The sequence below is a fragment of the Anomaloglossus baeobatrachus genome, chromosome 4, assembly GCF_048569485.1.
Source record: "Anomaloglossus baeobatrachus isolate aAnoBae1 chromosome 4, aAnoBae1.hap1, whole genome shotgun sequence".
Lineage (NCBI taxonomy): Eukaryota > Metazoa > Chordata > Amphibia > Anura > Aromobatidae > Anomaloglossus > Anomaloglossus baeobatrachus.
The window spans coordinates 235,758,347-235,772,262 of record NC_134356.1 but is presented as its reverse complement, the minus strand read 5'-3'; the positions used below and the strand labels follow the sequence as shown (position 1 = coordinate 235,772,262).

At 49.8% G+C, this 13,916-nt stretch overlaps 1 protein-coding gene across 1 annotated transcript in view; it reads right to left on the bottom strand.

Annotated features, from left to right (window-relative positions):
* The window catches only part of LOC142302376 (dynein axonemal heavy chain 3-like), a 2,626,214-nt gene that overhangs the window by 1,713,502 nt on the left and 898,796 nt on the right, over window positions 1-13,916 (bottom strand). Inside the window, exon 28 of the mRNA XM_075343433.1 lies at window positions 1,093-1,291. Coding sequence (XP_075199548.1) covers window positions 1,093-1,291 — 199 coding nt within the window. The remainder of the gene's footprint in view (window positions 1-1,092; window positions 1,292-13,916) is intronic.

Sequence of the window (13,916 nt, the reverse complement as noted above, 5' to 3'; positions counted from 1 at the left end):
TGTTTAATCACTTCTTCCTAAAATATACATTAAAAGCTGCTCAAAGCATCACATCTTTACCAATTTAGTATCAGTAATGCCTTTAGCTTGTCTTGCAAGAAACAAGCCTTGTCCTAGCTCAATTAGGAAACCAAAAGTTGTATCTTTTGGAAATTCTGATTTTTAGGGAAGTAAAAAGACCAATCTGTTAAGAAATAGTTCAGTTTCCGAGGTTGTGGAGCATAACACATTCACTTTGTCAAATTCTTTAAAACTTCAGGTCATGCAACACCATCTCCATCCCTGCTCTAGGCATGACATACAACATGTATACCCTTTGCTTCAAACGTCCTTTAGAGTGATTAAAATTAATATTTCCAAATATTGATGGTTTAAAATGAGATCACATCTTTTTATTTAACATTAAGGGCCATCAAAGATGTGATACTAAATTTGTTTTTTCCCAGCTTAAACCTGGTGTCACACATAACGACAACGACAACGACGTCACTGCTACGTCACCATATTCTGTGACGTATCAGCGACCATAGATGATCGTTAGTAAGCTGTCAAACATGTTATATAAAGCAGCGACGGAGCAGCGATCATAGCGACGTCGACGGTCGTTGTGTGGTTTCAGACGTAGCATAGCGTAGCGATCGTCGCTGCTGCGGTGTCAAGCACAAGGATTATCAGCTTATCAGCATTGCGCAGCAGGATAGCAGCGATCAAAAAATGACCTGGAACATTCAGGAGCGAGCAACGATTTCGCAGCAGGGGTCTGATCATTGTTATGTGTCACACACAGCGACGTCGCTGTTGAGGTCGCTGCTATGTCATAGAATATGGTGACGTAGCAGCGACGTCATTGTCGTTGTCGTTATGTGTGACACCAGCTTAAGAGCTAGCCTATTAAAATAGCTGAACAGTGAATGTTCAAACATATTGTGTAAGTATACAATGGATAAATATATAGTTCAGAGATACAGTGATATGTTGAATATGCAGCTTAGTTTTAGGGCATTTATTCATGGTATCATGACTGGAGAAAATTGAAGGACAGGCGGAAAGGCAAGTAAATTGATAGTAGGTGTAAAAGCAAACAGATTTTACCTGAAACATCTATCAGTGAGTGGTGTAAGAACTAGCCTGCTGGAGTTTCCCAAATATTCATATCCATATGGGACACTTGTAGTAACCATTCTGACCACGACATTTCCTTTTTCCCAGTAATATCTCATTTGTGCAATCCAGCTGAAGTCTGAGATGTTAGAGATTCCACGTTTGTTCAAACTGGAAACAACATCTCGAGCTGTAATAAAAAAAATACAAACAAATTTGTATGCTTTGTGTAGATTACAAATACAGTATAAATGATGAATGCTTAAAGGGAATCTGCCAGCAGGTTTTTGCTACCTCATCAGAGAGCAACATGATGTGGGGAAAGAGAGCCTGAATTCAATGATGTATCACTTAGATTACTGGGTGCAGCTGTTCTGACACAATCAACATTTTTAGACATATCCCTGTAGCTGGGATGAGAGAGCTGTCCGGCCCACACCAGGCTCTCAATACATATTGTACATTGACCATGAGGTACCAATCACAGGAGAGGATGTGCCAGAGAGCTGTGCATGTGACATTGTAGTCCAAACAAAGAAAATTCCTGCTGCTTAAACAACAGCAAAAAAACAATAGATTGTACCTTGACAAGACAGGCAGCCCTGAATTCTCTGTGTTAATACTTGCAGAATGCTGTGTTCAAACATAACAAAACCTGGAGACAGATTCCCTTTAATAGATTTGCTTCTGGATAGATTGTCAAAACCTTCAAAAAACATTGCCTTTCTCCAATAATTATATGCTGCATGTACACAAATGCATTTTAGCTTAATTTTCACTGTACTTTGGATGGAAAAAATGCCGTTTTACTATCAGTATGGTAGTGAGTGCCCTTAGTTAATAAATCTCCACTATGTTTAATTTCAGGTTATAATTCTCATTCATTCATTGATTATATTTTTCTCTGTTGTGAAGTTTATAACCTGATACCAATTTCAGTATTTTCCTTTGTGAACGTTTTTCTCCCAGAAGTAGTAATATAGGTGATGTAGACTTAATGTTTGAGCTCTACGTAGCCAAAGTGCTGCAGTCTTCATTAGGGATGGGCGAACCCGAACTGTAAAGTTTGGGGTCCGTACCGAACACATGGTGTTCGTGCACATGACCCTGAACAAGAGCTTTCTGGGACGTTCGTGTTACAGTTTGTGTTACAGTTCGGGTCCAGGGGCTGTTATAAAAAAGCACTTCATTAAAAAAACATTATGATCATACTTACAGGTCCCGCAATGTCCTGCAGACACTGTCTCCTGGCGCTTCTGCTTCCGCGTCCGTCCGATCACTGCTGTTCCCCCCAGTAAGCACATCTGGTTAAAAGGACCTGCCGTGACCATGATGTCATACCCATGTGACCAGTCACGTGTGAATGTTGTATTACCTCATTGGCTACGGACTGGTCACGTGAGTATGATGTCATCAAAGGTCCTTGTACGCCGTGATGCGAGTGTCATCGCATCACGGCTCACAATCTCCCAATGGCAGCAGGTCAGCTGCATGTATGTCCACAGCATAAACGATCCTGTCGGGAGAGTGGGGTGATGTGCCCGAGCATCTTACCGGTACACAGGACTCGCCGAGTATACCGAGTACTGAGATGCTTGAGCGAGCACCGCATACCGGCGAGATGCACTGAGAGGACCTAGCATGAAGCCATTTGACTGGTCTGTAACCAACGAGGTAATACAATGTGACTGGTCACATGGCTATGAAGTCACGGAAGGTCCTATCATCAGTGCTGGTTACCGGGTGGGCACAGCGATGATCGGAAGAAGAAGTGGCAGGAGACAGAGTCTGCAGGACACATCGCGGGACCTGTAAGTATAATGACAATATTTAATATTAACTATATTCTTTATTTTACAGCCCCTCCCTGCCCCATCACATAACTGTAAAGTCCAAATTCGGGGTTCGGACGCAAGTTCGCGTTATATCAGAACCCGAATGCAAACTTTACAAAAGGCGAGTCTCCCGAACACCAAACATCGGGGGGTTCTCCCATCCATAGTCTTCATTGCTCATATATGTGCATAGCTTACATTTTGAACTTATTTCCTCCATATATACATTACTTCCATTTCACAGCCTGTTTTCTCTGTCCTGATTCAGATACTTTCTCCCCTCTGCATGCTATAGAAATCTGTGCACAACCTCTACTTGCTCTTATTTCTTAGGGTACGCTCACATGAGTGTATGACTCGCGCAAGTGCATTGCACTCGGACTAATGTTATTCAATGAGGCAGAGTAGTTGGTCAGCTTTTTTTTCATCCATATTCTGGATGAGAGAAAAGTCACAACTTGATACGATTGGATGCCGAAATTGTGCGAGACTCACCAATAAAAGTCAATGGGTGCGGAAAAAAAACGGATTCCACACGGACGGCACACGGACCATCCTAGTGACGTCTGTTTTTATGCATACATTGCTATGATGTAGAACAGAACTCTGTAATTGGTCCTGTAAATGACTGTAAATGAATAATAGCTGCTGAGAAAAAAATGGATTGTAGACGGACAGCACACTAACAGCACACTGAAAGCACACAGATGACAAGTGAGTAAAAAAGCACCCACTTGCATAGCACTTGCAGTACACATAGACTACCACATGGAGGCCACTCATCCGACTCTCCTGGAAGAGAATGGGACCGCTTTTTCATATGATCATGTGAATCCAGCCTAAGGCCAGTGTCACACTTGCGAGTCACTCACGTGAGTCTAGCATTGCATCACCTGGCATGGCCATACACTCTCCGGACACAAGCGTCTCAGCTGCATAGAAATACATGCTGCTGACCTGCTCCTGTTAGGAGAGTATGCAACCGTGCCGGGTGATGCGATGCAAGACTCGCGCAAGTCTCTTGCAAGTATGACACTGGCCTAAGGCGGGCTTTGCACGTTGCAACATCGGTAACAATGTGTTACCGATGCTGCAGCGATAGTCCCGCCCCCGTCGCACGTTCGATATATAGTGAAAGCTGCCGTAGCGATTATTATTGCTACGGAAGCTTTACACGCACATACCTGCCGTGCGACGTCCCTCTGGCCGGCGACCCGCCTCCTTCCTTAGGGGGCGGGTCGTGCGGCGTCACAGTGACGTCACACGGCAGGCGGCCAATTGAAGTGGAGGGGCGGAGATGAGCAGGATGTAAACATCCCGCCCACCTCCGTCCTTCTCATTGCAGCCGGGAGGCAGGTAAGGTGAAGTTCCTCGCTCCTGCGGCTTCACACACAGCGATGTGTGCGGCCGCAGGAACGAGGAACTACATCGTACCTGTCGCTCCCCCGGTATTATGGAAATGTCGGAGGCTGCAGCAATGATACGATGACGACGATTTTGCGCTCGTTCATCGTATCATCTAGGATTTACACACTACGACATCGCAAGTGACGCCGGATGTGCGTCACTTTCGATTTGACCCCACCGACATCGCACCTGCGATGTCGTAGTGTGCAAAGCCCGCCTAACTCTAAAGGGTGCTTTACATGCTGCGACATCGCTAATGATATATCATCGGGGTCACGGTGTTTGTGACGCACATCCAGCATCATTAGCGACATTGCAGTGTGAGACAGCTAGGAGCAATGACCAACGATCGCAAAAACGGCAAAAATCGTTGATCATTGACACGTCGCTCCAAATCATAATGTCGTTGGTGTTTCATTGCGCAGGTTGTTCGGCTTTCCTGCGGCACCACACATCGCTGTGTATGACACTGCAGGAACGACGAACATCATCCTTCCTGCGTCCATCGGAAATGAGGAAGGAAGGAGGTGGGCAGCATGTTCCCCTCCTCTTCTATTGGGCGGCCGTTTTGTGACGCCGCTGTGACGTCGCTGTGATGCTGAACGCACCTCCCCCTTGAAGGAGGTATTGTTCGGCAGCAACAGTGACGTCGTTGAACAGGTATGTGCGTGTGAAGCTGCCATAGCGATATTGTTCGCTACGGCAGCGATCACCACATGTCGCACGAACGACATGGCGGGTGCTATCGCTCGTGACATTGTTAGCAATCGCTAGCGATGTCGAAGCATGTAAAACACCCTTAAGAGAAGGGAAGGGCTGTTTAGACCAAAAAGAACTTTCCAAACCAGGAGATGGAGAATCTGTAAGGCGGGCTTTGCACGTTGCGACATCGGCAACAATGTGTTACCGATGCTGCAGCGATAGTCCTGCCCCCGTCGCACGTGCGATATCTAGTGAAAGCTGCCGTAGCGATTATTATTGCTACGGCAGCTTCACACGCACATACCTGCCGTGCAACGTCCCTCTGGCCGGCGACCCGCCTCCTTCCTTAGGGGGGCGGGTCGTGCGGCGTCACAGCAAAGTCACACGGCAGGTGGCCAATTGAAGCGGAGGGGCAGAGATGAGCAGGATGTAAACATCCCGCCCACCTCCGTCCTTCTCATTGCAGCCGGGAGGCAGGTAAGGTGATGTTCCTCGCTCCTGCGGCTTCACACACAGCGATGTGTGCTGCCGCAGGAGCGAGGAACAACATCGTACCTGTCGCACCATCGGCATTATGGAAATGTGGGAGGCTGCAGCGATGATATGATAACGACGCCTTTGCGCTCGTTCATCGTATCAAAAAGGTTTTACACGTTGTGATAACGACTGCGACGCCGGATGTGCGTCACTTTCGATTTCACCCCATCGACATCGCACGTGCAATGCCGCAACGTGCAAAGCCGCCCTTAGTCTTGTAAAATTTTCTAAAAGAAGGAGGTTAGAAAAATAACTGCCAGTCACTCTGCAACATAAAAAAGCTGTCAGTTACTAGAAAGTTGATCAACTTTGGATTTAAGGAAACAAGTGAGCAAAAAAATAATCTATTCTAAGGTGTACATAATCTTTAAATCCTAACTAATTTTATGATTAATCTGTTTAGGTAAGCTCGGCAGTGTTGAAACCATCTCCACCATTGATACTGGAGGTACAGACGATTCTACTACACTAGAAATATATTTGTAATTATTAATCTTCACTTCCTCTACTTGAGTAATTTCCAATAATTCCCTATAATTCAAAACACAAACGGAAAAACATTAGCAATAAGTTATATAACAATTCTATCCATCGAGCCAGGCAAGTACTTACAGGACATGGCGACTGCCCTGGGAATCAATCACCACTAATTAAGATTGAAAAACTGTCTTTGTGAACAGAATTTTTAGCTGGCCCTGTAGTTTTACTAGCTATCTATTTTTATAATGTCTGATAAATAGTGATGAGCGAGTGCTAAAAAGCTCGGGTGCTCGAGGCTCGGGCCGAGCATCCCAAGATACTCGTGTACTCGGCCCGAGCACCGAGCCCAATGTTATCCTATGGGAGACCCGAGTATTTTTATGAAATGACCCCCCGGCAGCATGTAGAAACCCTAAAAATGTCACAAAAGTCTCAGAAGAGTGCTCAAATGACATGGCAACAGCATGGGGAAGACCCCTTGAAGCATTTATCACTCAAAAGTCACAGCTGTGAACAATTTTATCCGAGTTTTACGCCATATTTACGGACTCGCCAGAAAACCTTCCAAAATGACACCAAAATGAATTTTCATGGCGGAAATGTTAAGGGCACATACCCAATAGTGAGATAGAGCTGGTGTATGTTAGTTTTTGAGATTACATGAAAGATTTTATGTGAAAACATTGTGTGGCACTCCGATGTCCCTGAGAAGAGACGTACATGAAGGCCTCTTGAGTCTAATGTGCCCATTTTGAGGAAGTGAGTCTTTGTAGTATTTTCCTTTGCCAGGGAAGTCCAAAATTGTGAGGTACACCAATGCCCCTGCATACAGACGTGCATGATGGCCTATAAACCTGAAGTGCCCATTGTAAGGAAGTGGGTCTATTGTAGTATAGCCCTTTGGCAGGGCAGCCAAAAATTGGGAGGCTCCACATTGTCCCTGGATAGAGACGTGCATGAGGGCCTGTAAACCTGAAGTGCCCATTGTAAGGAAGTGGGTCTATTGTAGTATAGCCCTTTGGCAGGGCAGCCAAAAATTGGGAGGCTCCACATTGTCCCTGGATAGAGACGTGCATGATGGCCTGTAAACCTGAAGTGCCCATTGTAAGGAAGTGGGTCTATTGTAGTATAGCCCTTTGGCAGGGCAGCCAAAAATTGGGAGGCTCCACATTGTCCCTGGATAGAGACGTGCATGATGGCCTGTAAACCTGAAGTGCCCATTGTAAGGAAGTGGGTCTATTGTAGTATAGCCCTTTGGCAGGGCAGCCAAAAATTGGGAGGCTTCACATTGTCCCTGGATAGATACGTACATGAGGGCCTGTAAACCTGAAGTGCCCATTGTAAGGAAGTGGGTCTATTGTAGTATAGCCCTTTGGCAGGGCAGCCAAAAATTGGGAGGCTCCACATTGTCCCTGGATAGAGACGTGCATGAGGGCCTGTAAACCTGAAGTGCCCATTGTAAGGAAGTGGGTCTATTGTAGTATAGCCCTTTGGCAGGGCAGCTAAAAATTGGGAGGCTCCACATTGTCCCTGGATAGAGACATGCATGATGGCCTGTAAACCTGAAGTGCCCATTGTAAGGAAGTGGGTCTATTGTAGTATAGCCCTTTGGCAGGGCAGCCAAAAATTGGGAGGCTCCACATTGTCCCTGGATAGAGACGTGCTTGAGGGCCTGTAAACCTGAAGTGCCCGTTGTAAGGAAGTGGGTCTATTGTAGTATAGCCCTTTGGCAGGGCAGCCAAAAATTGGGAGGCTCCACATTGTCCCTGGATAGAGACGTGCATGAGGGCCTCAAAACATTGTTCCCATTGCAAAGGAGCGGATCTCCTGTCGTTGTAATGTCCATTCTGAAAGAATGAGCGAAAAAATTTACCACTGGGGGTATACCTGAAACAACGGCCTAACTATTGTAACGGTCATCATGGTGGCGCATGAGGAGAAGGAGGAGCAGTCCAGCGATTATCCAAAGTCCAGAAGTGTGTACCCATGGGTGAGTGGAGGTAAATGGCAAATTCCCGTTACAAACTTTAAATTCCGCTCTCATTTGCTGGTGGAGTGGTGAAGTCTGGCCCAATCCAACCCTTGTTCATCTTGATCAGTGTCAGCCTGTCAGCATTTTCAGTTGACAGGCGGGTGCGTTTATCTGTAATGATTCCACCTGCAGCACTAAAAACACGCTCTGACAAAACGCTAGCGGCAGGGCAGGCCAGGACTTCCAAGGCGTAGAGAGCCAATTCATGCCACGTGTCCAGCTTGGATACCCAATAATTGTAAGGCACAGAGGAATGTCGGAGTACAGTTGTTCGATCTGCAAGGTACTCCTTGAGCATCTGGGCAAACTTAGGATTTCTTGTGGCACTACCCCGCACCTCAGGGTAGTTGTGGTACGTGAGGGGCTGAGAAAACTGTCCCACATCTTAAAGACTGTTCCCCTACCTCTGGCGGATTGGACTTGTGCCCCTCTCGGCTGTACGCCTTGGCTGTCCACTGATTCCTGACCTATGCCGCTAGCGTTTTGTGAGGGGAATGCTTTGCCTACTTCCGTGACTATGGCCTTCCGGAACTGCTGCATTTTGGCTGAACTCTCCGCCTTGGGAATAAGAGACATAAAGTTCTCCTTGTAGCGTGGGTCTAACAGTGTTACCAACCAGTAATGATTGTCAGCCAAGATGTTCTTAACGCGAGGGTCACGAGACAGGCAGCTTACCATAAAGTCAGCCATGTGCGCCAGACTCTTAACAGCCAGTACTTCAGTATCCTGACCAACATGATGACTGAACACGCTGTCCTCCTCCTCCTCCTCCTCCTCATCTACCCTGTCCTCTGGCCAGCCACGCTGAACCGAGGATATGACTGGTGTGCATGTCATATCCTCAATTTGGCCGGAGAGTTGCTCCATGTCTTCATCCTCCTCCTGGTCATAGTCCTCCACTGCACGTTGTGATGAGACGAGGCTGGGCTGTGTGTTATCACCCACACCCACTACTGTTTCTTGCTCCAACTCATCGCGCTCCGCCTGCAATGCATCATGTTTGTTTTTGAGCAGAGACCGTTTTAGAAGGCAGAGAAGCGGTATTGTGACGCCAATAATGGCGTCATTACCACTCACCATCTTGGTGGAGTCCTCAAAGTTTTGGAGGATGGTACATAGGTCGGACATCCATCTCCCCTCCTCAGGTGTTATGTGTGGAGTTTGTGAGCAAGGATGGTTGACCTTAGGGAGATCAACATCCACCACTGCGGAGACACCATCACGTGTTTCTCAACGCAGTGATTCTAGAGCAATGCCCCCTGGGAAATATTCAAAGCAAGAAGGCCTGCGGAGACACCATCACATGTTTCTCAACGCTGGCAGGAAACTAGCCAGGTCTTTCACCGGGAAGGAACAACCACGGGAAGGGCAGTCTCCAGCCAAGGAGACCACCTATGCCAAACATGGTATCCATCCACAGACAGCCGTTTCGGGGTATTTGTCCCTCATCAGTGTGGAGTAGGAATCTGGCTAGTGGGACATTGCCTAGTAAAAGACTATGTGAGCAAGGATGGTTGACCTTAGGGAGATCAACATCCACCACTGCGGAGACACCATCACATGTTTCTCAACGCAGTGATTCTAGAGCAATGCCCCCTGGGAAATATTCAAAGCAAGAAGGCCTGCGGAGACACCATCACATGTTTCTCAACGCTGGCAGGAAACTAGCCAGGTCTTTCACCGGGAAGGAACAACCACGGGAAGGGCAAATACCCCGAAACGGCTGTCTGTGGATGGATACTGTCACGCTCCCCGGGTCCCCTGTGCTGCCCTCCGGCTCACCTGTCACGCTTCCCGCTCTCCAGCACCCCTTGCCAGCGCGTCCCCAGCGTCCTGGTCCCCGCACCCGGCGTCCGTCGGCTTCACAGCCCCATCCTGGTCCTGCTGCTTCCTCCTCGCAGCTTCCTGCTCTGGCTTCTGGCACTCGGGCCACGCGCATGCGCATTAGGGCGCGCGCGCGGTCATTGACCCTTTCTTAAAGGGCCAGCGTCCATTAACAGGAAATGATGCAAAACAGGTACAGGGTATAAAGGGGGTTTATGTCCAAGGGGGCGGGGCCTGATCTTCGTGTTTCTTAAGCTAGGAGTCAGGTCTCCTGGTGTATATGTGTATATACTCACCTATCTCTCTTGTAGAGCCGTGCCTGCCTCGCCATCCGGTCCAGACCGAATCCCGAACCCCGAACGCAGTCCATCTGCCATCCTGACAGTCCGTACCATCTCGGATCCCTGTGGTGACCTGTCATCTCGCTCCAAAGGTTCCGGACCCCGCCTGACATCTTCTCGGCTTCCGAACCTGAGCTGCGTCACCCGGACTACCACCAGTGACTCCGTAGTCCCAGGGACTTCTCCGTTATACTCCTGTGCATGGACTGTTCTGCTGCCTATAGTGCTCCAGCTACCGGACCCCTTACCACCATCTAGGAGTTCGGCCCAGTGGATCCACCTCCTGGGTCTGCCCGTCCACCTGGCCCTGACAGTAAGATCAGGCCATGGATCCCGCTGCAGCACTAGCAGCCGTACAGGAGGAACTTCAACGCCAGCGTGAGACTCAGACCCGCATGCTGCAGTTCATGACTTCGGTGGACGCCCGCCTGAACACGCTACAAGCGGCAGTCACGTCTTCAGCATCCCGGGCCTCCACTAGTCAAGCCACGGCTCCAGCTCCCGTGGCGACTTCTTCTGATACTTCCAGACTTCATTTGGCCTCACCACCCCGGTACGCCAGAGATCCCAAGACCTGCAGGGGATTCTTAAACCAATGCTCCCTCCATTTCACGCAGCTGCCGCATTTGTTTGCCTCTGATCAAGCCAAGGTCGCCTTCATCATGTCCCATCTAGAGGGTGAGGCACTAGCGTGGATGAACCCCTTGTGGGAGAAGGGGGATCCTGTGACCACGAACATCCAGGACTTCCTGCAGGCATTCCGTGGCACCTTTGATGAGCCCGGACGCGCCTCCGCGTCTGCTTCGTCTCTTCTCCGGCTGCGTCAGGGGACTCTGACGGTGGGCCAATACGCAATCCGGTTTCGCACCTTGGCTTCGGAACTCAGGTGGAACAACGAGGCCCTAACCGCCGCCTTCTGGGAAGGACTCTCGGGCGAATTAAAGATGAGCTGGCGGGTCGTGACGTATCGACCACCCTGGATGCCCTGATTACCCTAGCGACTCGAGTGGACATCCGCTTTCAGGAGCGATCCAAGGAAGTGTCCCGTGAGAGACGACCGGTACGGCATTCCTCTCCTCCACAGAAGCCCGCCGTACTTCAGTCTTCGACAGCTGGGGTTCCCGTCCACGAGCCCATGCAGATCGACAGAGTGCGGCAGTCTGAACAACGTAGAGCTGAGCGGCTCGCCAAGGGCCTCTGCTTTTACTGCGGAGAGGACACACACCTGCTACGCTCCTGTCCTGAGAGGCCGGGAAACTCCAAAGCCTAGGGTTGGTAGGAGAGGCCACCCTAGGTGCTGGGACTCTCTCAGACCCGGTTACATGGACTGTGCAAGTGACAACGGGAGAGACGCGGTTCACGGCTGAGGCATACCTCGATTCCGGGGCAGCAGGCAATTTCATCCAGCAGGCCACGGTGGACAAGTACCAGGTGCCTGTTACTCCACTTGACAAGCCCCTCGTGATTGCCTCTGTGGATGGGAGACCCCTCTCTGACACCATCTCCTGGATCACCAAGCCGGTGGAACTGCGTATCGGTGCCCTGCACACCGAGAACATCGCTCTCTACGTCCTCCCGCACATGTCCCATCAAATCCTGCTGGGACTTCCCTGGTTGCGGACACACGAACCATCAGTCAGCTGGGGTACTGGCGAAATCACCCGATGGGGCTCTTCGTGCCATGAGAAGTGCCTGAAGACCATACAACCCATCCGACGACCTCCGGTTCCAGAGAACCTACCGGGGCTGCCCTCGGCCTATTGGTCCTTTGCAGACGTCTTTGATAAAAAGGAATCCGAGGTACTTCCGCCACATCGTCCCTACGATTGTGCCATCGACCTGCTCCCTGGAACTACACCACCTCGAGGACGGATATATCCATTGTCTCCAGCCGAAACAAGGGCCATGTCTACTTACATCACAGAGAGCCTGGCAAAGGGATTCATCCGGAGATCCTCCTCTCCTGCTGGAGCAGGTTTCTTCTTTGTCAAGAAGAAAGAGGGCGACTTACGCCCATGCATAGACTACCGGGGTTTGAATCAAATCACCGTAAAAAACAAGTACCCTCTGCCGCTCATCCCTGAATTGTTTGACCGGCTTAGAGGAGCTCGTGTGTTCACCAAGCTGGATCTTCGGGGTGCTTACAATCTGGTCCGCATCCGCTCTGGGGACGAATGGAAGACCGCGTTCAACACTCGCGATGGGCACTATGAATACTGCGTGATGCCCTTCGGCCTGTGTAACGCCCCAGCCGTCTTTCAAGAACTGGTGAACGACGTCTTCCGGGACCTTCTTTACCTCTGTGTGGTAGTATATCTGGATGACATCCTTGTCTTCTCTCCGGACCTCCAGACCCACAGAGAGAACGTGCAGCTGGTTCTACAAAGACTGAGAGAGAACCGTCTGTACGCGAAGTATGAGAAGTGTGTCTTTGAGCAGTCTTCTCTCCCCTTCCTGGGGTACATCATCTCTGATACCGGACTGCAGATGGATCCAAAGAAGGTCTCCTCCATTCTCAACTGGCCTCCTCCTTCTGGACTGAAGGCAATCCAACGCTTCCTGGGATTCGCCAACTACTACCGCCAGTTCATCCCTCACTTCTCGGCTCTGACTGCTCCTCTCTCCGCTTTGACCAAGAAGGAGGCTAATCCAAAGGACTGGTCACCTGCGGCCGACGCCGCGTTTGGCTCGCTGAAACGGGCATTTGCTTCCTCTCCTGTACTTCACCGTCCGGAGTTAAACCGCCAGTTCACCTTGGAGGTGGATGCCTCCTCCTCAGGAGCCGGAGCAGTGCTCATGCAGAAATCCTCCTCCGGGAAGATGGTGACTTGCGGATTCTTCTCCAAGAGCTTCTCGGCGCCTGAACGCAACTACACCATCGGTGACCGAGAGCTCTTGGCAGTCAAACTGGCTCTGGAGGAATGGCGCTACCTTCTGGAAGGAGCAGTGTACCCCGTTATCATTTACACGGACCACAAGAACCTGGAATACCTGCGGTCTGCTCAGCGACTGAACCCACGGCAAGCCAGGTGGTCCTTATTCTTTGCCAGGTTTGATTTCCAGCTCCATTTCCGACCCGCGGACAAGAATGTACGCGCTGATGCCTTGTCCAGGTCTTTCATGTCCATGGAGCAGGAGGAGGAGACTACCCAACCCATCATCTGTCCTAGCAAAATCATTCCGGTGGCCCCTGTCACCCTGGCCCAGATACCGCCCGGGAAGACCTATGTCTCTGAGACAGACAGGCAAAAAGTGTTATACTGGGGTCATGCCTCGAAAACAGCCGGTCATGCTGGTCAGAAGAGAACATGGGGTGCGATTGTACGCCATTACTGGTGGCCATCCCTTCGTACGGACGTCGCTGCTTTTGTCTCTGCCTGCTCCTCTTGTGCCAGGAACAAGACGCCCAAACACCTGCCATATGGCCGTCTTCTGCCTCTGCCGATACCTTCAGTTCCGTGGCAACACATAGCGATGGACTTTATTACAGACTTGCCATTGTCCTCCGGACACACAGTCATATGGGTCGTGGTGGATCGGTTCTCCAAAATGGCTCATTTCGTCCCTATGGCTGGATTGCCCTCTGCTCAAGAACTCGCGGACGCCTACATACATCACATCTTCCGCTTGCATGGCTTTCCATCCCACATCGTATCC